Source organism: Vidua chalybeata, chromosome 27 (assembly GCF_026979565.1).
Source record: "Vidua chalybeata isolate OUT-0048 chromosome 27, bVidCha1 merged haplotype, whole genome shotgun sequence".
NCBI lineage: Eukaryota > Metazoa > Chordata > Aves > Passeriformes > Viduidae > Vidua > Vidua chalybeata.
In genome coordinates this window covers 5,695,192-5,719,484 of record NC_071556.1, presented here as the reverse complement: position 1 = coordinate 5,719,484, position 24,293 = coordinate 5,695,192, and the positions used below count along the sequence as shown (strand labels likewise).

Genomic DNA, 24,293 nt, shown 5'->3' with positions numbered 1-24,293 from the left:
AGCGAGGGGCGGGTGCGCGCGCAGCGGCGGCGCTGAGGGAGCGCGAGCGCGCGGCGGGGGGGGCCGGGCCGGGCCGGGGGCGGCGGGGGGGGAACCGGGACACGGGAACCGGGACACGGCCGGGAGCGCCCGCCCGCGGCCCCGCGACCCGCCGCTGGCACCGCCGCCACCGGAGGGAAGAGCCGGGCGCGGCCCCGGAGGAGTCGCCGCCATGAACAGCGTGGGAGGCGCCGATGAGATCGGGTGAGAGGAAGGGGAGGGCAGCGCGCCGGGACGATGGTGCGAGGTTCGGTCACCTTTTCCCGCGACCTCAGGAGCGGGTCCCGCCGGGGCTCCCCCGGGCCGGGTGGGGGGTTGAGCGGGGACGGGTCCCGGGCCGGGGGGGGGCGTTGAGGGGGAGCCGGTCCCGGGCCGGGGGTGCTGAGGGTGGGGGGGGGGGGGGGAGCCGGTCCCGCCATGTTGGGGCCGTGAGGGCGCACACACACACACACACACCCCCCCCCCCCCCGTCACGTGACCGGCGCGCGCGCGGGGCTGCGGCAGGTGCGCGCGCCCAAGGTCACCCGCCCGCGGCGCTTCCCGCGCCCGCCCGCACCGCACCGCCCCGCACCGCGCCCGCCCGCACCGCACCGCACCGCGCCCGCCCGCCCCGCACCGCGCCCGCCCCGCACCGCGCCCGCCCGCCCCGCACCGCGCCCGCCCGCACCGCACCGCGCCCGCCCGCCCCGCACCGCGCCCGCCCGCACCGCACCGCGCCCGCCCGCCCCGCACCGCGCCCGCCCGCACCGCACCGCGCCCGCCCGCCCCGCACCGCGCCCGCCCGCACCGCACCGCACCGCGCCCGCACCGCACCGCGCCCGCCCGCACCGCACCGCACCGCGCCCGCCCGCACCGCACCGCACCGCGCCCGCACCGCACCGCGCCCGCCCGCACCGCGCCCGCACCGTGCCCCTTCGTGCCCTCCTCTCCTCTCACCTGGCGCGGGGCGGGGGGGGGACAACACGCCGGTCGAGGGAGGGGATTGTTCCGCTCCGCTGGTGCGGCCTCACCTTGAGTCCTGCGTGCAGTTTTAGGCGCCACGGTATAAGAAAGATACTGAGGTGTTAGCGTCCAAAGGAGGGCAGCGGACGCGGTGAAACGCCTTGAGGGGAAGCCTTAGGAGGAGCGGCTGAGGTTACTTGGTGTGTTCAGCCTGGAGGAGTCTGCGGGGAGATCTCATCGCAGTCTAAAACTTTCTCGTGAGGGGAAGCAGAGGGGCAGCTCCGATCTCTGCTCTCTGGCACCGGTGACAGAACCCGAGGGAGCGGCTGGAACTGTGTCCGGGGAGGTTTAGGTTGGAGATCAGGGAAAGGATTTTTCCCCCAGAGGGTGCTGGGCACTGCCCAGGCTCCCCGGGGAACGGTCACGGCCGCGAGGCTACCGGAACTGCAGGAGCGCTTGGACAGCGCTCCCAGGGACAGGGTGGGATTGTTGAAGAGTTCTGGGCAGGGCCAGGAGTTGGACTCGATGGTCCTTGAGGGTCTATTCTGTGACCCCGCTGGGGACTTTGTTCTGGTGACTCATCAGGGCCGCCCCGAGGGACTTGCGGTGGAGGAGGGGGAAGGTGGTGGGACAAAGGCAGCACCGGGAGCCTCCCCTCGCCCTCCCGATCCCCCGCAGGGCTGCCCTCCCGAGCTCCCCTCTGCTGTCCTCTGCCCGGGATGTGCTCCAGGCCGGAAAATCCCGGTTTTAAGCGTTCCCGGGGGAAACCGACAAACCTGACACTGGTCTGGTTCTTCTAGCATGCTTTTAGAATCATAGCAAGGCTTGGGTTGGAAGGGACCTTAGAGATCGTCCAGTTGCACTCAGTATTATTCTGCTTGAGAGCTGTACCCTGGTGACATTGAAATTATCAGGCTGCAGGCTCGGGCATGGTAGAACTCAAAGTAGCAAAAACCAAATTTTAAAAAATCCTTGGCTGGTTCTTCCAATGCAAGTTTTGTCATGGTATTTGCCCATCAGGACTGGTCACCTTGTTTGGAACTGGAAACACTTGTCCCATGCTGCTTGCACTGCTTTGTAAGCTGCTTATTTACTACATGTTCTTAATTTGTAAATCCTAAAAGTACAGGAGGCAGGATAAGTGATTGGAATATCACGTTGGAATGGTTTGGGTTGGAAGAGACCTTAGAGATGATCCACTTCCAGCATACATTGCATGAGGCCTGTTTAAATAAGTGGGTTTTGCTCTGAAACTGTTTTTATTTGCTCCTGGGCCTTAATCACTGTCTGGTGCCTTGTGAGAGACCTGATCGGGTCTGACTTCCCGAGCTGGAGGTGAGTGCCAGGCTCCAGGTTATTCCATGGAATATCGTCAGCTCCCCTCCTGAGCAGGCTCGGCTGTCGCAGAGTTTGTTCCCAGTCACAGATCCTTCAGAGCTGTGATCAGATTGGGAGGAATTGGGGGTTAATCAGAGAGGGAAATTTTCTCTGTTCTCCTCGCCCAAAAGCACTCAGAGGGAAGATGAGAGCGTAGAACAAACTCTGCTGCTCCAGCCCTCGAGAGGAAGCTCGGTTAAAGCTATTGTGAGAGGCAAGTCTGGATGGGAAGTTATGAATTCAGCTGCTTTTCTAGGCAGAGATTTTCAGAGAAAACACCTAAGGAAGCTGTAAGTCTTGCAGGTCTGTTGGCATGGGTAGGCAGGGGCCTTGTGAGTGTTATTTGTTGTAATTAATTAATACTTGGGGCTGGTTTGGATGAAGAAAAGTGCTGATCTTGATCCTTTTGTCCTGCAACTAATGGGGGCTGTGCTGAGGTGTTGATCAGAGCAATTAATCACACCCCAGATTATTTATGTAGGCTACGAGTTTGTGCTTTTGGTGGTTTTAAAGTACCTGTACATGCTTTTTTTACTAATCCCGAGTTGATCTGCTCCAGTAGCAACTATGTTTGTGGCAACAAGAATAAATTAGCAATGAAAATTCTCCCAGGAAGAAGTGAGGCAGAGCACTTGGTTAAAACTTATTATACAGCTGCAACTTCTGAGGAGTCATTATGCCACTTTCTGCTCCTGAGGCGATCCCTGTGGGGAAGTCTGCTGCTTCAGGGGTGTTGGATCTCAGTGCTCGTGGTGGACAGAAGCCAGGCTGGTGGTTTGTGCTGTCACCTGGCTGTGCTGGAGTGGCTTTGCATTCCAGTGGGGATGGACTGACTGTAGTGTCCTCCAGGCTGTAAACTTGGAGCTTCATGGAGGTGTGGGCTTTGGGGTGGTGTCAGCACGTGTGAACTAAAAACATTGAAGAACATGAGGGGAGACTCAGCAGGGTCTGCTGCTTCTTCCCAAGGGGCAGCAGCAACCTCTGCTCTCTGGGAGCAGGGGCAGAACGTGAGGCTGAGCTGTGCCTGGGGAGGTTCAGGCTGGAGATCAGGAAAGGTTCTTCCCCCTGAGGCTGCTGGCACACAGGGAATGGTCCCAGCCCCAAGGCTGCCAGAGCTCCAGGAGCGCTTGGACACTGCTCCCAGGGATGCCCAGGGTGGGATGCTGGGGTGTCAGTGCTGGACTCAATGCTCATGGATCCCTTCCAACTCAGGATATTCTATCAATTTTGTACATTTCTATGAATTTAATAGCTGCCAGCCCATAAACTGTTAGGACCAAAAGTTTTCTGGGACGGAGCATGGGCAAGACCTTGGGAAAGGGCTGGTGATGCAGCTGAGCGTGGGGGCAGGAGCACTCACACACCCATCCTGCCTCACAGCTGTTCTGTACCATACCACATCTGGATTTTTGTGAACTTTGGCCCTGCTCAGTGTCTTCAAACCACGGAGGGTCCCAAGGCAGAGGATTCCTGGCTTTTTGTATTCCACGGCATGTATAAAAACCAGGGCTGTGGATTTCCACAGAGCTGCTGCAGCTGGCCTTGAGCTACCCAGCTTTGCTGTTTCAGTCCCTGTAGGGTGACTACAAATAATTCATGGTGGAATTGGAAAGTTTTGGTGACCTCCTTCCCCACAGACAGCTTGCTGTTCTCTCAGAATGCAGCTGGTACTTTTATAAGGATGTAAAATCAATTAATCTTTTATACCAAGCCATCAAATTTAGTTAAAAACACCCGAAAACAAACCATAACCTCAAATGTGGTTGGTGAAGAAAATGTTGCTAACATATCAAAACTTTATTTTGAATATAGCAGTAGATCAGCTGGTTATACTTTGCTGTTAGGAAATTAGAGTTACTTATTTTCCCTAAAAGTAACAGCACAGCAGAGGGGTTTGTGTCCTGTGTGTGGAGAGGGAAGGTGGCCAGGGGACAGTTGTGGCAGCCACCGGGATGGTGGGGCCACCTTGGCAAAGCCTGGCTGGTCCCAGAACACGACCTGTTGCTGTTGAGTGAGGCCCTGAGGCCGTGCCAGGAGCCAGCGCTGCCAGAGGGAGCTGGGGCACTTTTCCAGTCCCTGAGGGAAACCTTGTCATCCCGAACGTGCCCGCAGAAAACAGGCCTGCTCTGAGAGAGGGCAGGGCTGCGGGTCCTGCCCTGCTGCTCGCAGGGAGGGCAGGGAGGGCTGGCACGTCCTTTGGCATGACAGTAACGCAGCCGGGGCTGCCGCTGCTGCTGTGACACTGAGCGCTCTCTTGGCCTCGCATGTCACCAGCTTGCTTGTTTGCTGGCTGCTCAAGGAGACGCTTTGATCAGCGCTTAACAGTTGGTCTGTTTCTGTGAAAGACAAGACTCGTGTCACGTCTCGGCTTGTAACTGAGGAACGGAATTTGCCTCAATGGAACAAGGCTCGTAGGTGCTGGGTGGTATTGAATTTTGTCACTTTGGATGGTGCAGAAGGGTCCTGTCACACAGGACGTGATGTCCTGTCACAGAGAAGTGAATCAAAGTGGAAAGGGACAGGCTGGTTTTGTCAGTAAGCTGCCCTGCTCCACAGGAACTTCCAGTTGCAGGGCTTTCACTTCCCTGGTACTCCCAGTGCACCTGCAGCCCAAGGATCATTAAAGCCCTGCACAGACATCCCAACAATCCCATCCTGTCCCTGAGAGCGCTGGCCAAAGGCTCCTGCAGCTCTGGCAGCCTTGGGGCCGGGACTGTTCCCTGGGGAGCCTGGGCAGTGCCAGCAGCCTCAGGGGGAAGAACCTTTCTTGATACCCAGCTTGAACCTGCCTGACACAGCTCCAGCTGTTCCCTGGGTCCTGCCCCTGCTCCCAGAGAGCAGAGGTTGATGCTGCTCCTCAGGATGAAGCTGCAGGCAGCTATGAGGGTGTTTTTTGGGGTTGGTTCTTGGTACTGACAAGGGCCAAGTGTTGAGGTGGCTCTAACCAACCTTTAATTACTGAGTAAATGACTGCTGGAAGTTCTGTCACACCCAGGAGTTGATAAAGAGCTGCAGAGCTGGCAGCCTGGTATGGAACTCCTGTAGCACCTACCCAGGTCGTTGGGCGTGCTGGGACAGGAAACCCTGCAGATTTGGGTGCTCTTTGCAGAGGAAGAGTTGAATCAGTTTTAAGCAGTTTAGTTTGGGGTTTGGCCATGACTTTCTCACCTGTTCGGCGCTATCTGGAAACTGGGTTGTACAGTGGTTTCACAATGGTGCTGGATTAGTGCTGCTCTGTTATTTAGTACCTGCTGCACAGGTTTGACTTCTGTCTCAGGCCTGAGTGTGGCAGTTCTGCTTTTGCTTTCACCCCACGAGAAGGTGCTGGCAGCCAAGTGAGTGTTTTGTGGTGAGTGAGGGAGGAGCAGAGAGCAGGGATGGAGGAAGGCTTTGGTTTAATCAGCGGCTTTGAGTACGGCGCCAGCTTTGTAGGGCGTGTTGGAGGTCCTGTCCAGAAGAGCTGAGCTGTGCCTTAAATAAGATGGAGCATCTGCTGTAGCCCCTAAACCTGCCCTGTGCTTTGTTTGCAGAAAGCTGTTCGTGGGTGGCCTGGACTGGAGCACGACACAAGGTGAGCAACGCGTGCTGCAGGTGTTGGGCCATGGTGAAAACCCAGCCAGGAGCGCTTAACAGGCATTGCTGTGGTGAGGAGATTGGGCTGAGAGCCTCCTCCTCTGCTAATTAATAAAACTTTCTGTAGAGACAGCTCAGCTGTGTTATTATATATTTTTTTATACGTTAATGCTTTTAGGTTTATATTGTTTGGTGCTGAAGTTTTTGTCAGCTCAACAGACAACCGTTTATAATCACTTTCCTACTGTTTTCCATTTGTATGAGTGGAAATAAACTGTTGTCTGCCATTTGTTTACAGGAAGTAAGATGTGATCATTTTCAAAAGATGAATTTGAAGCTGTTTTCCATATTTGCTGATCTGTTGTCTCATAATTGCAAACACAGTCTGGTGTTGTTAATATCTGGCTCTGTTTAATACTTGCTTTTTTTTCTTTGACAGAAACTCTTCGTAGCTACTTCTCCCAGTATGGAGAAGTTGTAGACTGTGTAATAATGAAAGACAAAACAACAAATCAATCTCGAGGATTTGGATTTGTCAAATTTAAAGATCCCAACTGTGTGGGAACAGTGCTGGCCAGCAGACCTCATACGTTAGATGGCCGAAATGTAAGTTGCTTTTGTGTTATTTTTTGTCCCTGCACCAGATTCAAAGATTTGCTTTAGATTCTGGCTCCTTATTTGCAGAGTGTCAGAGTTAAGCTGGTTGTTGGTTTAAATGATTTAATGTAAGGCAGCTCTTAACTCCGTGGCTTGTGTTGCTTTGAGCTCTGAGGAGCTGCATGTCAGCAGGGCTGGGTTCAGCTGCCACAAACGTAACTTTTAGAGCAAATCTCTGCCTGCTGAGGTCTGACCAAACTGGAACTTCTTCCAGATTGATCCAAAGCCATGCACGCCTCGGGGGATGCAGCCGGAGCGGACACGGCCGAAGGAAGGATGGGTAAGGAAAGATCCCTGTGTATCCTCTTGAATTCCTCTGGATTATATCCATGTTTCAAAGGCAGAAGTCTGTATGCAGAACTGGAGCGTAAATTTCATTTTTAAAAAGAGTCCTTAATTTAGAGTTCCATGTGCAGGCTCTGTGCAGAGCAGTGTCAGTTTGGGTGTGGTGTTTCCTAAGCTCTTAGTGATGCTTTCAGTGGAGTTCTTCAGATTTGAGAGCGGTGTCTGGAAGGGCACTGGCAGGGCTGCTGCTGTTCCAGCCCACTCCACACCCTGCAGCTTCACCAGATTTCAGTTTAGAATGAGTCAATGGCCTCGGAACACAGGCCCTGGATTCCTGGGCCTCTGGAGAACAGGGGACACTGAATCTCTGAGCTCAGAACGTGCTTCCCTTTCATGCCTGGGAGACTTCAAGGCTGGAGCTCTCCCCTCAACCTGACAGAGCCCATTGTTCATGGTTCAGTGTAAAATGATAGAAGCAGTCACCCTTATTGTTCTTCTGACTGACTTTTCTCCTCCTTGATTTAGCAGAAAGGATCCAGGAGCGATAACAATAAATCCAATAAAATTTTTGTTGGTGGGATTCCTCATAACTGTGGCGAGACAGAGCTCAGGGAATACTTCAAGAAGTTCGGAGTGGTGAGTCCTGGGGGGGAAGGTGCCTCCTCTCACATTTCCTCAAGCTGTCAAATTTGGGGGTAATCTGGATAAATTGCTGGAGGGGCACCTGAAACATTTCATGAGCATGTAGTGAACGTTCATCATCTGGAAATGTCCCTTGGCAGAACCTGCTGCTCATGTGGAATTTACTTTGCTGCTTGTCTCCTCATGTTTAAGTCTACCTGGTGCATTTTTCTGTCCCGTCTTCCAAAAACTCCTGAGGTGCCTTAGGAATGATTCTTTTTATTATTACTATTTCCACCCCCACCCCTCTTTCTCTTGGTAACTTTCAGCTGGGCAATTAAAAATGTCTGCTGATTATTTTTTGGGAACAATGAGTCTCTCAGTGGGCTGAATTTTAAGATCCTGGTATTTGACTATGTGTACAGATGGGTTAAATTTAGGTCTCCTGCCATTGTTTGGGGAGCAGTAGCTGCTTTCAAACCATCTGGATTCTCAGTTCTGATGTCCCTAGAACCTTCATTCTGAGACAAACTGCTCCTCATGCACCTTCTTTAATTCAGTTTGTAACCTTGGACTGAAATGACTGTATCTTCTCTATTTTTTTTTTTAGTTAGTTTTTATTTAGTTTTAATTCCCATTTATCCCAGCTCTCACTGCCCTCAAGGAAGTGGGGACATATGATAAACTACTGAATTAAATAATTCAGCTGTGAATAAGTTTGAAGAAGTTAAAGATTGCGTGAGTTAAATTCAGGAGTGTGCTGGTAAAATGAACTTGATTGGCATTTAGTGTAGTTTTTGTTACTTTTTTCAATAACCTCTTTCTGACATTTCTTAGTGGCAGCGAAGGATTTATTGAGAAACAAATTCTTAAATTTATCAAGTTAAATCAGTGTTTAAAATTCCATTAAGATAATTTATTTAAAAGCACAAAAAGCAACAGCTAACAACTGTTTCTTTAGCTCGAAAGGCTGCAGTAGACTAATAATAAAAACAGGGAGCACGTTCCACAGCTGTGGGATGTAGTTTCTAAAGGCTCTTCCTCACAGACTTGGCTTTCCAGCTGTGCCCTGGATGCTGGGGAGATACAGGGTATGTCCTGCAGGTGTAGAAGGCAACAGCCACAACTGTAAGTGCCCTTCAAAGTAAGTAGTAGCACTTTACTCATAGTATAGAAATCAGAAAATCTTCCTGGAGTTGCTGCTTTGGAGCAGTGGAGTCTCACAAATGTTTTGTGGCCACGAGAGTGAAGAGCCCAAGGCAGGCACTGATTTTTCAGCCCTGGTACTTGCTGGGTCATTAAGGCCAGGGTGAAGAGGATCCAAAAGGACCAGGGGAGGGACAGAGCTGGCACTGATTGTCCCAAGGCATAATCCCCGTGTGGATCCCCCAGCCCAGCTGGGAGCATCCAGTAGGATGTGCTCAAGTGAGTGCAGCAACTCAAACCCAAATGTTTTCTAGCTGTAAGTAAAGATAAAATTGTGCCAGACTAAACTAATTTTTACTCGTGAGTAAAAATATCCTAAGATTGTCTTGAAGATGAAATTTTACAAAATCATACCCATTTTGTGACCACTTCTCTGCATCTGAGAGATTTCAGAGCAGTTCCCTTCAGCTATTTTAATGTTGACATAAACATTTCAGGTTTTGTTTAAATTGTAGCTCACTGTGGTGCTCATTCTGAGAAGAATAATCCTGAAGCTTTTGAACAGCTTGCAATTTCCATTTTTTCTTTTTTTAGGTTAAAATCACACTGATACTGCTCATCCAGAACTTAGAGGGGTTTTGTAAAGCTGTTTAAAGCATTGGTTTAACTGGTGCTCTGTGCCTCTCTGGTGCTCCAGTAATTCAATCACAGGAGCCCTGCACGTTCCTAGAGGTGCCTGCAGCTCAAGCTGCTTTTCATGGTGAAAGTGAAATTGGTTAAAAATGAGAAAAATCATGTTTTAAAAAGCTACACTGATGAGTTGTTGGAAAACAAACCTTTGGGGTGTGTAATAGGCCATAGAGTGGGTACAAATAGTGCAAAACCTCAATGTTAAATTAAAATGTCAAGTGTGATGAGACAATAGAGATGAGCTCAGGCTTTCTAAACTCCCAGGAAGAGCAATATTCCCTGTTTTTGTGCTGTTGCTGGGATGATGGCTGCACTTGGCTTGTGCTTTGTGGGTAGAGAGCAGGAACCAGCTGGTGGTGACTGTTCCAGCCCTCCCCTGGTAGCACAGGGAGTAGAATTTCCCTTCTCTCTTCCAGGTCACTGAAGTTGTAATGATCTATGACGCAGAGAAACAGAGGCCCCGAGGTAAAGGCTGATCTAGTTTGTCCTTGAAATTTCTTCATGCTCTCCTATAGTCAGATGGCAAACTATTTCGCACCATCAGAAAAGGTAGATTTTTTTTTTTCCCCCTATGTTGCCTCAGGAAAAAGAATAACTCCCTGGGCAAACATCACTTCAAGTCTAGACTCTTCATCTCCAGCTTCACTTGGGTCTGTGCATTTCAGCTCAGATGTTTCATGCTCATCGATGGGTTGGGGTTTTTTTTATAGTTGAATGAAATTTGATTCTCGAGCCACTCCTGTGGCTTAAGGTACTTTTGAGGGGGAAAAAAATAAGCAGATTTTCCTCCTGTTCCACATGAAAGGTACGTTGGGTCTGTAAGTGCATGTGCGGTGCTCCAGCCAGAGCACGAGACAGGGCAGAATCCATCCATCACCTGCTTTTTGTTTTGGTTAAATGGCTTCACCTCAAATTAAAGAAAAACTCTTCTTAAACAACACAAAATAATTCTGAAATATTTATATATGTATATTTTCAATTGGGATATACAATCCCTGTATACCAGATTGTTTTTAAAGAGGGGAGGGGAAAAAAAACCAAAAACCTGGAAGGTTCACTAGATATTGAATCAAGCTGGGAACCTTTGGTCAAAATATGAAGCAATTCCATGTCACCCACATCCCTTTGCATCCACCATTTGTTTGCCAAGGAAGAGGCAATATTTTGGCACGTGAAGCTTAGCTGTGCTCCCACCCTGTAGCATGTTGGACATGCTAGAGAATAGTTTGCCATCTGAACTTTTCATTTCTCTTCTGCCTCATTATTAAGAAATATATCCTTCACTTCATATTTATTAAGCTGTTAAGTCTTAGTTTTATTTTTAATTTAGACATACATCCTTAGTGACATATTTAAGTGTTTCATAGTAAAGTATGGTAATGTTAAGTAAGTTCTTTTTTTTTTGTTTCTTTTCTCTCTGTGAATTGTTTGACTGTGATTAACGATATCTCTTTAGATTTCTTCTCTCTAGGTGATAATTTATCACAGAGGTACAGGCCAGTTCCGCAGTCAGAGGAGGGACGGGCTTTGTCTTTTATTGGAGTGTAAACGAAGTTTCAATATATTTGTTTTTTTGTTTTCTTGCTTTAGCTATCCTAATCTTCTTCCAGCAGATACCTTTGATTTAAGCAGCACATAAATTCATCTGTTTCAATGCTTTAGAGCAGCTGGTTTTGGATAGAGGAGACAAAGGCACTGGCATTCAAATGTAATATGGGGCTGAAGTTCTGAAATATTTCAGTAATTATTGAATCATCTCTATCTTTGCAATATTTAATCCCAGCCTTGCAGCCTCTGTGCAAAAGGTACTTAAACATCATGCCTGGTCTGGATTAATTCTGTCTCAATTAATGGCTTCTCTTCTTCAAGCTCAACTAAAAGCAAAACAGGCAAAGGAGGGCTTGGGGTGCAAAGCACAAGTGCCAGGTGGGGGAAGGGTCTTGCCTTCACCCACAGAAAACTTCCTCCCCTAATTCATCAGACTTCTTAAGCACTTCTTGAATCCTGTCTTACTGCCTTTTGTTTCTGTGCTGTTCCAGGCTTTTTTTAGTCTGCTGACTAACAGTCATCTCCCAAAATGGCCTTGGCAGTCCCTGGGGGTGCTAGGAAAAATTCCTCGAGTTTGTATTGGGTACTCCTGGTTGTGCATCCCAGAACTCATTTTCTCTTGCCTTCTCTCTGTGTTCTCTTGCTGCTCTGTCCCCTTATCCTTTTAATGATTGTAGATAAAATTCCAGAGGCCAATTCAGTGCCATCTCTCCTCAGCCCCTTCTGAATTTTGCCTTTTCCCATTCACTTTACCACCCTTCCTGTGGAAGTGCACATTGGTTTACTGCTGGGAGGAGGGAAAATGATCCCTGTTCCTAATCCCTGTAGCATCCATTTACCTCCAGCTCCTCAGGAGGCACCAAATTCTCAGGTGATGTCCTTGAGGAGCTGACTGGGGTCAGGTATCCACGTGATCTTTGCTTCCTCCCAATCCTACCTGCTCCTGCCAGCTTTGCCTCATCCAAACTCTTCCCAAGCACAGTAGCCATGTCACATCTCTGGAGGAACAGAGTGGCTTTGGTGCAGTCTCAGCTTCTCCTGGTTCCTGTTCTTGGCCAAGCCAAGAGCTGGGAAGGGATTTCCAGGTTCTTGCTCTGTCTGTTCTCCTCCTCCCTTGGCTGCAGACCAGCTCTGTCACTGTGGTCTGGTCCTCTTGGATTCCTGCTGGATGCAGTTCATTTCTCCAGCCTTTAGCAGAGTCCTGTCCTTCAAAAACTAAAGCTGCAGGTGGTGGGTTTCATCACTTCTGCTTAAAACTTCACCTTGGAGTTCTGCTGTGTTACTCTGATTTCTTTCCTCTTCCTTATCTTGTGCTGTCTGACCCTTTTAAATTCCCTTTTAAAAATTTATTTATTGCTTTTCTCAATGACCTCTTGCTCTCCCTGTTCTACCCCTCCAACCCCATCCCAGAATCTGTTCCCGTCCTTTAGCTTTGGAATCAAATTCACCAACAACCTTCACATCCAGATGGAATCCATTGTTTTTCTTCCCCATCTCTTTTTAGACAAAAGGCTGGAATACTAAACGTGATTTAAATACAAACACTTTTCCTTTGGCTCCAGCACTCGGATTTCTAGTTAACTCAGACAAATATATTGTGATGAAATGCTGCTCTCAGCTTCGAGACTGCTTTCATCACAGCTCCACAAAACTTCGTTTATACTGCCAGTCTCTTGTGTGTGGGAAATGCCAAGTTTTTTCCTTTTTATTTTCAGTTTATTTTAGTGATGTCTTTTGCTCTTGTTGCTGACAGCAGAATTTGACCTGCTGGAATCTATTTTGGCCTGTATCTTTGTGTATTTTTTTATATATATATATATATATAAACTTTCTCTACACTAGGCCTCTTTGGGCTTACCCAACGCAGTTGGATAAGCGTGGAGAGACATTCCTGTGCTAGATCTGTATTCTGTAACGCTTTAGAGCAAGATTTGGCTGCTGTCAGCACTAGCTGCAAAGCAAAACGCAAACCAAGGGGGAAATCTTGGGTTTCAGAAAAGCAGAACTGCATCCATGTTCCATAAACGCTTCCCACGCCGCACCTCGGGTTTCTTTTCTAACTTTTATTGCTCTCCCCCCTTTCCCCCCTCCGTAGCTAATCCAAAGAATGGCACAATTCCTGTACTGCATGTGTCCCTCCCTGCCCTGGGTTGTCCCCAGCAGCAGCCAGTGGGTGATGGCATGAAGCAGCCGCCTTGTCCTGGGGGATTAACCACTATTTTGCCACTCTCTCGGCTGTGTCAGCAGCTACAACCTACGTGCAGCGGTTCTCAGAGTGACCTCCAAAAGGGGAGCTTTGCCTCCTTTCCCAGAGTCTTCTCCAAGCATCAAAAGCTGCTGGATCCAGCTGAGCTGCCAGCAGCCAGAGCTATGGTCAGGTGGAAGGGAATGAGCCACCCGCTGGGGGGCAAAAAGGACTGGGATGTTGTGTGGATTTTCAAAAGGAAACCAACAGGAAATAGAAGAAATGAAACAGATTCAGGACGTGGCAGCAACACCACATTCTGTGTGAGCAACACCTCACAGGGGGCTGCCTTGTTGGGGAGGAGTAACACCTGTTCCCTGATTTTCTCCAAGGTGTGGAAAACTTGAGAACCTCTGATGTAGGTTGTTAGTTTCTGAAGCTTCTCATTCATCCATGGAGTGGTAAAATTTCTCATGCTTTAACAGCTACATTTCAAAACTAACTTTCTTTTCTATGGAAAATATTCCCTAACTGGAAGCTGGGCTGAGGGATTGGGAGGAAGTTGCTTTGCAGCTTTGGGGAACAGGGATATATGATAGGTTTTCCTTGGGAAGCTAGGCTGAATCAAAGGGAGGAGCAGCAAAGTTGCTTGAGTTCAATCTGCTGTCCCACAAGTATTTTGATTTTAGCAGTTTTTTTCCATTTCCTGGTAGGTGGATGAGGAATAAAATCAAATTAAAAGCCGGTTAACAAGCTCAGTTCGAAGCTGCATGCGCGCAATCGAGACGAGGCACTAAAGCCTCTTCACAGGAAGTATCCATTGCAATTTCCTCAGAGTTTCTGCCAATTGAACACAAGTGTCGTTATCTGAAACCCCTGCTTGAACCCTTGGTCTGCCCCTAATACTGTTCATCATCCTGTTTTGTGTCACAACACCCTGCTACCTTGATTCACTCTTCGTCGTTGGCTAGGTTTTGGATTTATTACTTTCGAGGACGAACAATCAGTGGACCAGGCTGTCAACATGCATTTTCACGACATCATGGGCAAAAAAGTGTGTAGTTGTAGTTTTATTTTACCTTAAGAAAGAACCAAGTCTTGGGTAACGAGCGATTTCACTGGGGAATCCAACTCAGTTGTTGATGGGAGAGCACAGCAGTCCAAATTCAAGGCTTTATCCATGGAGGTGGGGAAAGTCTGAGTTTGCTGGAGAAGGGCAGTTAGGATGGAGCAGCCTGGGGAAGGGAGGGCTTGGAAGCCTGAGGATTCAGGCTGTGGGCTCTGCTTGGGGTGAGGCCTTGTGTGTACAGACCTGGGGGCTGCTCTGGCTGAGCAGATGAACTGGGCTCATCATCCTGGTGTTCACTGGGGTGAACTGGTGCTCGCTGCCTCTGCTTTGAGCACTGCTGTGGTGCAAGGAGAGAAATCAGTGATTTCCAGCTGTTGGAAAAGCAGAATCCCAGTGAAATCCGAGTTCTTCAAGGCTTGGTTTAAGATACCACTCCTTCAGATGTGTACTCGATACTCAAATCTCGAGGTGGTGTCAGACAATCTGCTTTATATAATCTTAAACTTTAAAAGAAAAAGGGAGAAAAAAAAAACATCCTGAAGGATTGGTTTTTTAAAAAATTGGGTCACTTACTGTGAAACTTTGATACCAACCCACGTACTCTATATAGTATTTAACCACAATGCAGTTAAGTGACCTCTGGTTGTTTCATCTTCATACTGTGTTGTCAGCAAACGGGGCTTAGATAGGGAGAAAAAAAAAACAAACCTAAAAGCAAAATAAATTGTTGCAGGACACCCAAGTTTTAAATATAAGGAAAAGAGTAATTTAAAGAAAAATGAACCACAGGAGATTCTGGTAAATTTAAGTCCTTGCAGAGTATATCCAGATTTTAAACTAAATGTTAAAACTGCTAAACTTGAAGTGAGGGGGTTTAGGGAGACACAGAAGATTCTCGCATTCCTTAAATTATTGCATTGTGTGAGTTTTTAATTGTCTTTGAAGTCTTTTATATGCTGATATTTCATAAGCTGTTCCTTAGCTAGCAGGGGGCATACTCGGCATATCAGTGGAGTTCTGGTTCATTTGCAGTGTAATAATGCCTTTGGTTCCTGTGAACTTGTTTTGGGGTGGAGGGCTGGGTGGTTTCCTGATTATGGGAACAAAGGAATGAGCTTGTGGGATCCAAAACATCAGTTCTTGGTTCTTGGTGTGACGCTCCCAGGTGTGAGCAGGTGCAGTAAATCACACAGGGGTGTGTAAGGATCACCTGAATCTCCCCAATATTCCCTGATCTGCCCTTGGAATTGCCTTCAGCAAGCCCCTAAAGTGGGAGCTGATCCCCCAAAGCAGCAGATCCAAATGGGAACAAAAGATAAACATCCACAAGGTGCTGAGAGAGGATGGAGAGCCCAGTGCGAGCCTCCAGATGTCACCTCATTGCTGCTGACACAGCACTGGGACTTGGAGTTCTCCGTTTTCCCCAAACAAACCCAATTCCAAACTCAAATAATTGATTTTTGCCCTTCTCCCACCCCCCCCCTGCTTTTCAGTGACAAAAAAAAAAAAAAAAAAAATCAGGATTCAGGGATTTTTAGCTCAGATTAATAGAGTTGCCTCAGTTCTTGGGGTAATGTGGGCTCTAGACAGGTGTGGAATTTGAACCTCCCTATTGCACAGGGAATTTTCAGTCCTCACTTTGGCAGTTCCCTGCTTCCAAGTGTGCACTGAAAAATTAATGGGATTCTTCCACAAGGATTAATGAGCTCCAGATCCCCTGCTCTCTCCTTCACTGCCTAATCATGCCTGCTTTAAAAATGGTATCTCTGTCTTTTTGGTAATTAAAAAGGTATTGCTGAAATGAATCCATATGTTGTTGAAAGGAGGGGGAAAAAATTAAAATTGCAAGAAGGCCTCTGCTTTTGTAAGCAATAACCGAATTCCCTCAAGGCAAATGTGTTAAGACTCATTAATTTGAGTCCTTTGAAAAATTCCCTTGGTTCCTCTCTGGAAGGGCCTTGAGCTGACAGAGATTTGGTTACTGTCATGTCTCATGTCCTTGGGGCATTGGCAGGGGGGCTGTGGGGGGCTTTGTCCTTGCCTTGTGCCTGTTTCCTGTTTGTTCTCCAACATGAATGGCTTTTAAGACATGGCAGGAAGAATTCTGAATACTTTATTTTCCATACTACTCAGGCCCATTGATGATTGAGATTTATTTTCTTTGTACTCTGCCACCCATTAAAATTAATCATGAAATGAAAAAAAAAAAAAAAGCCTCAAATTCAGCAAGTGCTGAGAAGGTTCCATTAAATCAGAACTGGATTTTTTTTTTTTTTTTGAGAGGTTTATGTTGAATGTGCAGCTTATTTTAAGTAGGTCAAACGCACTTATTCCATGGCTGGGAACACTAGGACATTTTATCTTGGAATGAAATAAGTTAAGCACTGTGGTTACTGATTTTTAAAACAGGAGGGGTTTTGTCACTGACTTAACACAGTATGAAGATTGCTTCTTATTGACTCAACTGTCCATTTTTATTACTTGCATGTTTGTTTACTTTTTTGTTAGATGTAATGTAAGATTCTCTTATCACATCCATTCCCTCTGACATTGTTTGAGTTAACTGAGATTCTTTAAGCGTTAGCCTGGGGAAGGTAAGTCTTTATCTTCCATTAGACATTTAAATAAAATCTTAAGTTTAAAAAAAAAAAAAAAAAAAAAAAACAAAAAAAAAATCTCAAAAAATGTGTGTTTCTCAGGTATGAGCAGAGCTGAAATTGCAGTTAGTTGGGGTGGGTTAAACTGTCACTTCCAAATGGACCCCAAACATGTTTGGTTAAAGCATTAGTACCCTTTTTCAGAGCAGCCTCTTCACTCAAAATTCTGGTTTTTTAACTGAAAACATCATCTTCATATCTCCTGCCTTGAACATGAAATCAGTCTGTCATTAATGTCCAAGATTCTGCTGGTTTAAGTGCAGAGCTGCTGTAAGAGGGTACTGCTGTTTTAAGATTAAAGCCAACGAGACTGAAGTGATTTGTAGGATGCTTTTCTCGGAATCCCTCAACAGTAGGACTCGTAATGCCTTACCATCACCTACACTGTACCTGAGAAACATTGTAAATTACTGGCCTTAAGTTTTAATAATTAAGTACTTAGACATAAGTCATAAGCTGCTAAGTGTAGTCTTAAGTGTAACTGCGGGTGTGTGTGCGGGGCCGGGGGGCGCGGGGCCCCCCCAGCCCTGCTGAGCGCTCCTCTGTTTGTGCAGGTGGAGGTGAAGCGCGCCGAGCCCCGGGACAGCAAGAGCCAGACCCCGGGGCCGCCGGGGGCCAGCCAGTGGGGAAGCAGGATCATGCCAAGCGCTGCCAACGGCTGGGCAGGGCAGCCCCCTCCGACCTGGCAGCAGGGGTACGGCCCCCAAGGTACTGCCCGGCCTTTCCAGCTCGCTGCGCTTCGGCTCGCTGGCCCCCATGCTATTCCCAGCTTTATCTCCCTCAGAGCAGGGCTAAACTTCCTGAGGTTTTTTTCACTGCTTTTCCCAAAAATCCATTTTGTTGGCAGAAGGCAGTGCCCGGCCTGTCCCAGGTGTGTTCCATCTGTTCCCTTTGGAGCTGCCTCTCCCCACATGGGATCCCCGTGGGTTGGGGGAACTCAGAGAAGGTGTTGGGAAGGCTCCAGGTGTGACTCGAGCTGTGGAGTGAGCTCTGCACAACACCCCAATGACAAATTTGGCTGAAATAAGGCTTTTTAAGGATGAGGCAGTTTCAGAGGAAGTTATCAGGAAAATCTGAAAGGGATGAGGGGGAAATGGATGGCCTTGCCTTTGAATTTAATTGCTTAATGTAGCTTGGGAAAGCACCAGGCAGCTCTGGTGCAGGGAGCACTCAGTGCACACCAGGAGCCCTGCGGGGCTCAGGAGCAGCCTGGGTTTGATGGCTGCAACCCCCCCCCGAGATTCCAGAGGCAGGATAAACACGCTGAGTTCATCCAAAGACAATTTTGATAACTTCTGGAGAATTGCAGAGGAATAATTGAGTTGCTGTGACTTGCTTGCTCTGAGAGATGAGAAATGTTCACCTGGGGGGCTGCAGGGAGCGTGGCTGCTCCATCCCTGCTCCGATGGATGGAAGTGCAGCACAGGGATTGCTCATTTCCCCACGGTGCTGATTAACTTGAAAGCTGCAGCTGAGGGTTGACATTGTGCACAGATGTGCTAATCTGCAAACTGAGAAACTCCCATTATTTTCCATGCAGTGATTAGTAGGGAAAATGATATCTGATCTCCTGGAAAGATTAATGTCAGACATGAGCGCATTTATCCTTCAATCTCAGCACTGCACAAGGGATGGGAAAGGCTTTTTTTATGCTTCAAAAACTGCAAAAATAACTCAGATAAACCTGGTAGTAAATTAAGAATCCCTTGGATGTGTAGTCTGCTGGGGTTCTCCGGGGTTTTGTTCTCTGTAGTACTGTAGTTTCTTGCACTCGGTATGTGGCAGCTCTCTAATGCTCCATCTGATTTGGGTTTGGGAACTGCTGTCTTTTCTGAGTGGCATTTGCTGAATGATTCAGAGTCTTTCAAGAATTACACATTCAGAAATAGTCCCACAATGTTGCTTATGCCATAAAAATAGCTCTGTAAGGGACATGGGGAGGATACCCAGTCAATCCCAGAGCCAAATCCTTCTTCTTGCATCAGCCCAGCCCCGGAGTGCACAGCTTCGCTGGTGTCTAAAGCTCTTTTTTTGCTCTGTTGTAGGGATGTGGGTGCCAGCTGGACAGGCAATTGGTAAGTACATTATATGGGACCAATTCTGAAAGGAAAAAAATCCTCCCAAGCACGGGTACAGCTTCTTTGAGCATTCACAGTGATTTTTGGATTTCTGTAGGATTTACATTTAAAAGCTTGATTGAGTTTGTCCTGGAAGAACGGAGTGGAAGACAGTGGCTTCTTAGCAGCTCAGTAATGGGAGCTGACACACATCCTGCTGTTCCAGCCACATTAATTTGTTACCAAGGGATTACACGCTAAACTGCAATTATTTACAGTGGGGATACTTGGAGGACAAATATTTCCCAAAGTGAGGATTCATAGAAGGCTGAACCTGTGTTTGCAATCCACCCAACAGCCTTACCCCATCTAGAGGAAGCTGACTCCAGCAGCAGCTCCTTGGTATTCATCTGCTTCAGCTTTTTGGTTTCTCTTCCTTTTCCAGGTGGATATGGACCCCCTCCTCCAGGCAGAGGAGCTCCTCCCCCACCACCACCATTTACCTCATACATAGTCTCCACACCTCCCGGGGGATTCCCGCCTCCACAAGGATTTCCACAGGGCTATGGCACCCCTCCACCATTTAGTAAGTGACCCCCAGGAGCTGCAGCACATCCAGCTCCAAATTCAGCTTTTCTTCATTGTTTGCTGGACTTGGATTTCCCCCTGTGTTTCATCTATCCTTAATTATTTTTCCCAGATTATATATTCAGAGCTATAATTAACTGTAACATTAATTTTTTCTTGGATTATTTAATTCTTGAATGCAGTAATCATTTCTGTTCTCTAGTTTAAATCTGTGTTGCTAAATAAATTTAGATACATTGTGCACCTTTGTTAGGACATCTGAGAGAAAACTTAGAGCTCACTGCTGGTGGCCTGGGCCAAACACAGGCAGGATTTTTTGGAGGACCTTAAGGAATTAAGGTCATAACTGGGACTGGAAGTACAAATAGGATTTTAGCACCTACCTCTCAGGCCACCATTTCAAAAGTCTGTCGCAAAACTGGTTTAAAGAAGGTGGAAAATAGTATCCAGTTATCTCGAGATACTTTTTCCTCCTGAAATCTCGAATAATACAGCTTCTTCCTCACTTCCCATGTCTGTAAGCACAGAGTTTGCTTTATCCCTTTCTCTGCTGGCCCCTGCAGCCTCTGCCTTTGGGGGGGACATTTCTCCCACCTGTGCCAGGTGAGTTGCTGAGATCTTTGGGCCGTGGGGGTGACCAGCGTGTCAAGGTGAATCTGTGCAACCACTGGGCACAGACACCTGGGGTTCAGTAGCCTCAGAAATGTTGGTTTTAAATTGTATCATCTCTAAAGCCAAGCAGGACGTTGATGTTCACCTGTTCTGTCCTTCCAGGTTTTAGTTACGGTGCTCCACCTCCTCCACCTGACCAGTTTGCCCCCCCTGGAGTCCCCCCTCCACCTGCCACTCCGGGGGCAGCACCACTCGCTTTTCCTCCTCCACCACCACCATCTCAGGCAACTCAGGACATGAGCAAACCCCCGACGGCTCAGCCAGAATTCCCTTACAGTCAGTTTGGTGAGTAACTGCTGGAATTTATCCCCTTTCCCTTTAGTCCTGGGTACAGAGTGTTGGACACAGTTTGCTGCAGGCACTTCTCCTGGATGGGAATGCTCCCGCCAGCTCAAGCCATCCTTGAATCATGCAATGTTCTAGCCAGAGGGAATTTTCTTAGCACTAAAGTGTTGCTTTTGTGCTGTAAAATAAGCTTCAGGGATTTGTGCGCTGCCAGGATGAATTCCTGGTTTCCACTCTCCCACTCTCCACTCTATAGCTAAAACTTCCACTCCAAGAGCTTCACAGAGCTTGTAGTGAACTTTTTTTGTGTCTCCAGACCTTGGAGAACAGACTTGAAGAGTAAGAGCAGCACGGAGAGACAGGCAGTGCATGTGTAAGGATCCAAACCGGTGCCTTTTCCTCTCTTTTCTCATCCCTTCCCCATCTCCCTGGAGGTGCAGTTCTGTGCGAAGCTTTGTTGTGCTCTGTAGGTAACTCTGAGGGAGAAGGCACTGAGCTAACAAGTTTTACAGCAGGCAGGCAGTGCTACAAAAAACAAATTCTTTTAAAATTTGCTAGACAACTGCCTGTGCTCCAGAGTAAAATTTCTGCTGCGGCTCCCTGAGGGAGCTTGGAGGGAATTCTCATTCTCATCTTGCTCCTCTCAGCCCTGTTCTTCAGCAGTGCTCTCCGAATATCTCTACAGAGATCTCTCCAAAGAGCTCTGTACTAATGTTGTTTTTAAGGGATTGTAATTGGTCAGTTTTTACTTCTGAAGGGAATTTTGCATGCAGCAGCCCGTGGATTCAGGCTGTTCTCTGCTGGAACACGTTCTCATGTGGTAGTGCTGCCTCAAGTTCCTGCAGAAACTGCTTTGACATGAAAACTTCACAAAATTTATTTAAATAGATAATATTCAAAGTTCCAGCAACGTAAAGCAGCCTCTGAAGGAAGATGGGCCTTTGAGATGTGTTTGTGAAGCAGCATGTTCTCATGTTGATGAGTTTGAAATGTTTTTTCATTTGTTTCTTACGCAGCTGATTTCGTGGATAGTTTTGCCCTTGTCACTCGAAGTTTTTCTTGTTCTGACAGAACTTGGCTCTTTGCAGATTTTTTTGGAGTGGGTTGGACTCTTCTAAATAAAGCACAAATCCCTGCAAAGCCATTTACATCAGTGAGGAGCCAGAGTTTGGGAGGTGTTGGAAGTTTAGGAAGGATGTGATGGAAAAGAATTTGATGGAGAAGGACTTTTCATCTGGAGCTGTGGTGACAGGGCAAGGGGAATGGCTTCGATCTGGAAGAGAATAGGTTTAGACTGGATATTAGGAAAAACTTCTTCACTGTGAGGCTGTTGAGACCCTGGCATAGGTTTTCCAGAGAAGCTGTGGCTGCCCTGTCCTTGGAAGTGTCTCTGATTTGCATATATTTACATAAATGTGTAATGTTTGTGGGCTTTAGAGAGCCACAAAATTCCCTAATGAGTGTAAGGCACTGTAAGGTTTATCTTGGGCAGTGTCCTAAATCCTTCAGTGTGTGCACTCGGGACGAGTGTCAGCACTAACACTCACCCTGCAAAATCAAATTAATTAATTACATTAATTTAAAATAATTAAAAATTCATTATCTCCGTGCAGGGCACTCTTGAGGCTCGTCCTTGCAGTGCCCTCAGTTCTGACTAGGATGGGTTTGTCTGCGCCAGGCCCTTGAGGCCACACCCCAAAGCTTTGTCTGCACTGCCAAGGTCAGGCTGAGCAGGGAGGAGGAGCCTCGGGCAGGTCCTGGGAAAATTCCCTGGTGTTCCTTGCTGGGGCTGTTGGAGAGGGTGAGAGGCAGGGACGGGGCTCGGATGCCGGGGTTTGTGTCGGGGCAGTGCCTCTCTTCCAGCTGGGTGAAACCCCGCAGTGAGCTGTGCCTGCCCCTGCGTGCCCACGGCCTGGCCAGGCTCTATCCTGGTGACCCATCCCGGATTGGAGGCAGACCCTCAAACCACAGAGCTGGCACGGCCCAGGGGAGCAGAGGGGCTGGAGCAGAGCCAGGCGTGGCAGCAGGAGGGCAGCGGGTCCCGAGTGGCCGTGCAGGTGTGTGCACACTCTGGGTTTCCTTCATCATAAACAACCCGAGCCCTGTGCTGAGCTGTGGCTTGCACCACGGTGTGCAGGGAGAGCAGCTCGAGGGTTGTGTTTTTCCACTCCCAGCCTCACCCCTTGGCAAACAATCCCGTTGTAGTTTTGGGCGCCTGCTTATCTGCGTCTGAACAAATGCCAGGAGGAGCATTTGCAGCTCCCAGAGCCCGAGCTCGCTGTGTTTTAGTGCTCATTAGTGCCAGCAAGTCCTTGAGGGACAGGCAGAGCTTGAAACTGAACTGCTGAAGACGTGCTAAGAGACTTTGTTTGGGATTAAGAGAGTTAAACCTGCTCTAAGCCTGCACAGAGAGAGGCGGCACTGCAGAAATGCTCTTGGTAATTAGGAGCCTTAATAGCATCTTTCAGAGCAGGGGCTGGAACTGATGCCAGGATTAAGAGTCATATTTAATTATGAGGATTTGAATTAAATTTCTCAATTTCTCAGTCGTCTTAATTTGCATCTAGTTGTAAATTTTGTGTTGGTAGCAGGGATTCCAGCCTGCTTCTCTCTTGGAAAGAAACCCCCTGTTTTTCTCCCTGTCCCTAAATTCTGCTCACTCCAGAACGGCCTGTGGTGCAGGTCCCAACCCAAAATCAAACTGCTCCCAAGCACCCAGAGCTGTGAGCAGATGGTTGAACTGCCAGCCTGGCTGGGATTGCCCCAAGCACGGCTCCCCTTCCTGCACACCTGTTCCCTTCTGCATTTTGCCCATCTCCTCTGTGAGGAGGGACAATCCCTGCAGGACCCAGGGCTGCTGCTGCTCCCAGGTGTTCCGGGGAGTGTTCCTGGGAGGGAGCGCTGCCAGGCGTGGGATTCGCACCCGTGGCTGCTCCTGGAAGCTCACCCTGTGCCTTTCCCTTCTCCCCAGGGTATGGACAAGACTTGAGTGGGTTTGGACAAGGTTTCTCTGACCCCAGCCAGCAGCCCCCTCCCTACGGAGGCCCCTCGGTGCAGCCATCCAGCGGCCCCCCGGCCGGAGGCAGCGGCTTCGGCCGGGGACAGAACCACAACGTGCAAGGATTCCACCCCTACCGGCGCTAGCCTGCGCTGGCAGTCAGGGAGTGCTGCCCACAGGGCTCTCTGGGCCCAGACTTCTGAACTTGTGACAATCACATTACTTGATGGAAGAAAAACCTAACAACAGTTTTTTTTTTTTGGGGAGGGGGGGGTTGGGGGCAGATGGCTTCTGGAGGCAGAGCTGTGGGTGTTTGGACTGCAGTTTTTAAAGATTTTCCTTTCTCTAACCCATCAGCACAAATAAAGAAAATGTCACTGGTTCAAATTACAGGGTTTTAAAAATGTCTTCAGCTTTAATTCAAAACTTCAGGTTTCTTTTTTTTGAAATTATTTTTCCTGAGCCTTTGTTTTACCGTATATTGTAAACTTTTATGTTTAAAAGAAAAAAAAATATATACATTTACAGATTGTGAAATTTTTAAGAGAAATTTTCTACTATGTATGCTGGCTTATTTTTTAATTTAAAACAGGGTTTCCGTGAGCGCTGTCGGAGGCGGGGGAAGAGCTGCAGCCCCTCCCTCCCTCCCTGCCCACGGCAGCGCTGGGGCGGAGGGTTCCGAAACTCTGGGAGTTGACAGAAACCTGCTGAGTGTATTTTGCTGTTTGTTCTGGGGCAGAGCTGGGCCGGGGCAGGCACAGGAGCTGCAGGAGGCACGCGGGGAGCGCCGGCTCCGGGCTCCACCAGACGTGGATTTCCCTCAGGCAAAAAGGTTTTGGTGCGTTTGGCACTGAGCAGTGCCAAGCCCTGGTTTGAATAAAGACAAGAACCTTTGGATTAGAAA

The 24,293-nt window shown here is 48.3% G+C and overlaps 1 protein-coding gene across 3 annotated transcripts; it reads left to right on the top strand.

Annotated features, from left to right (window-relative positions):
• The first annotated feature begins 106 nt into the window (after window positions 1-106).
• On the top strand, window positions 107-24,293 carry DAZAP1 (DAZ associated protein 1). 3 transcript variants are annotated; one of them, XM_053966206.1, is made up of 12 exons: window positions 107-243; window positions 5,889-5,929; window positions 6,371-6,537; window positions 6,803-6,868; window positions 7,402-7,509; window positions 9,747-9,795; window positions 14,035-14,117; window positions 17,344-17,497; window positions 18,835-18,864; window positions 19,292-19,432; window positions 20,209-20,391; window positions 23,363-24,293. In XM_053966206.1, exons 1-12 carry the CDS (start codon window positions 212-214, stop codon window positions 23,533-23,535), a joined length of 1,227 nt encoding a protein of 408 aa, XP_053822181.1. In that variant the 5' UTR covers window positions 107-211; the 3' UTR covers window positions 23,536-24,293. The 3 variants fall into 3 exon arrangements, with proteins under 3 accessions (XP_053822181.1, XP_053822180.1, XP_053822182.1); XM_053966205.1 differs by having other exon boundaries at window positions 7,399-7,509; XM_053966207.1 differs by lacking the exons at window positions 107-243; window positions 5,889-5,929; window positions 6,371-6,537; window positions 6,803-6,868; window positions 14,035-14,117 and having other exon boundaries at window positions 7,422-7,509.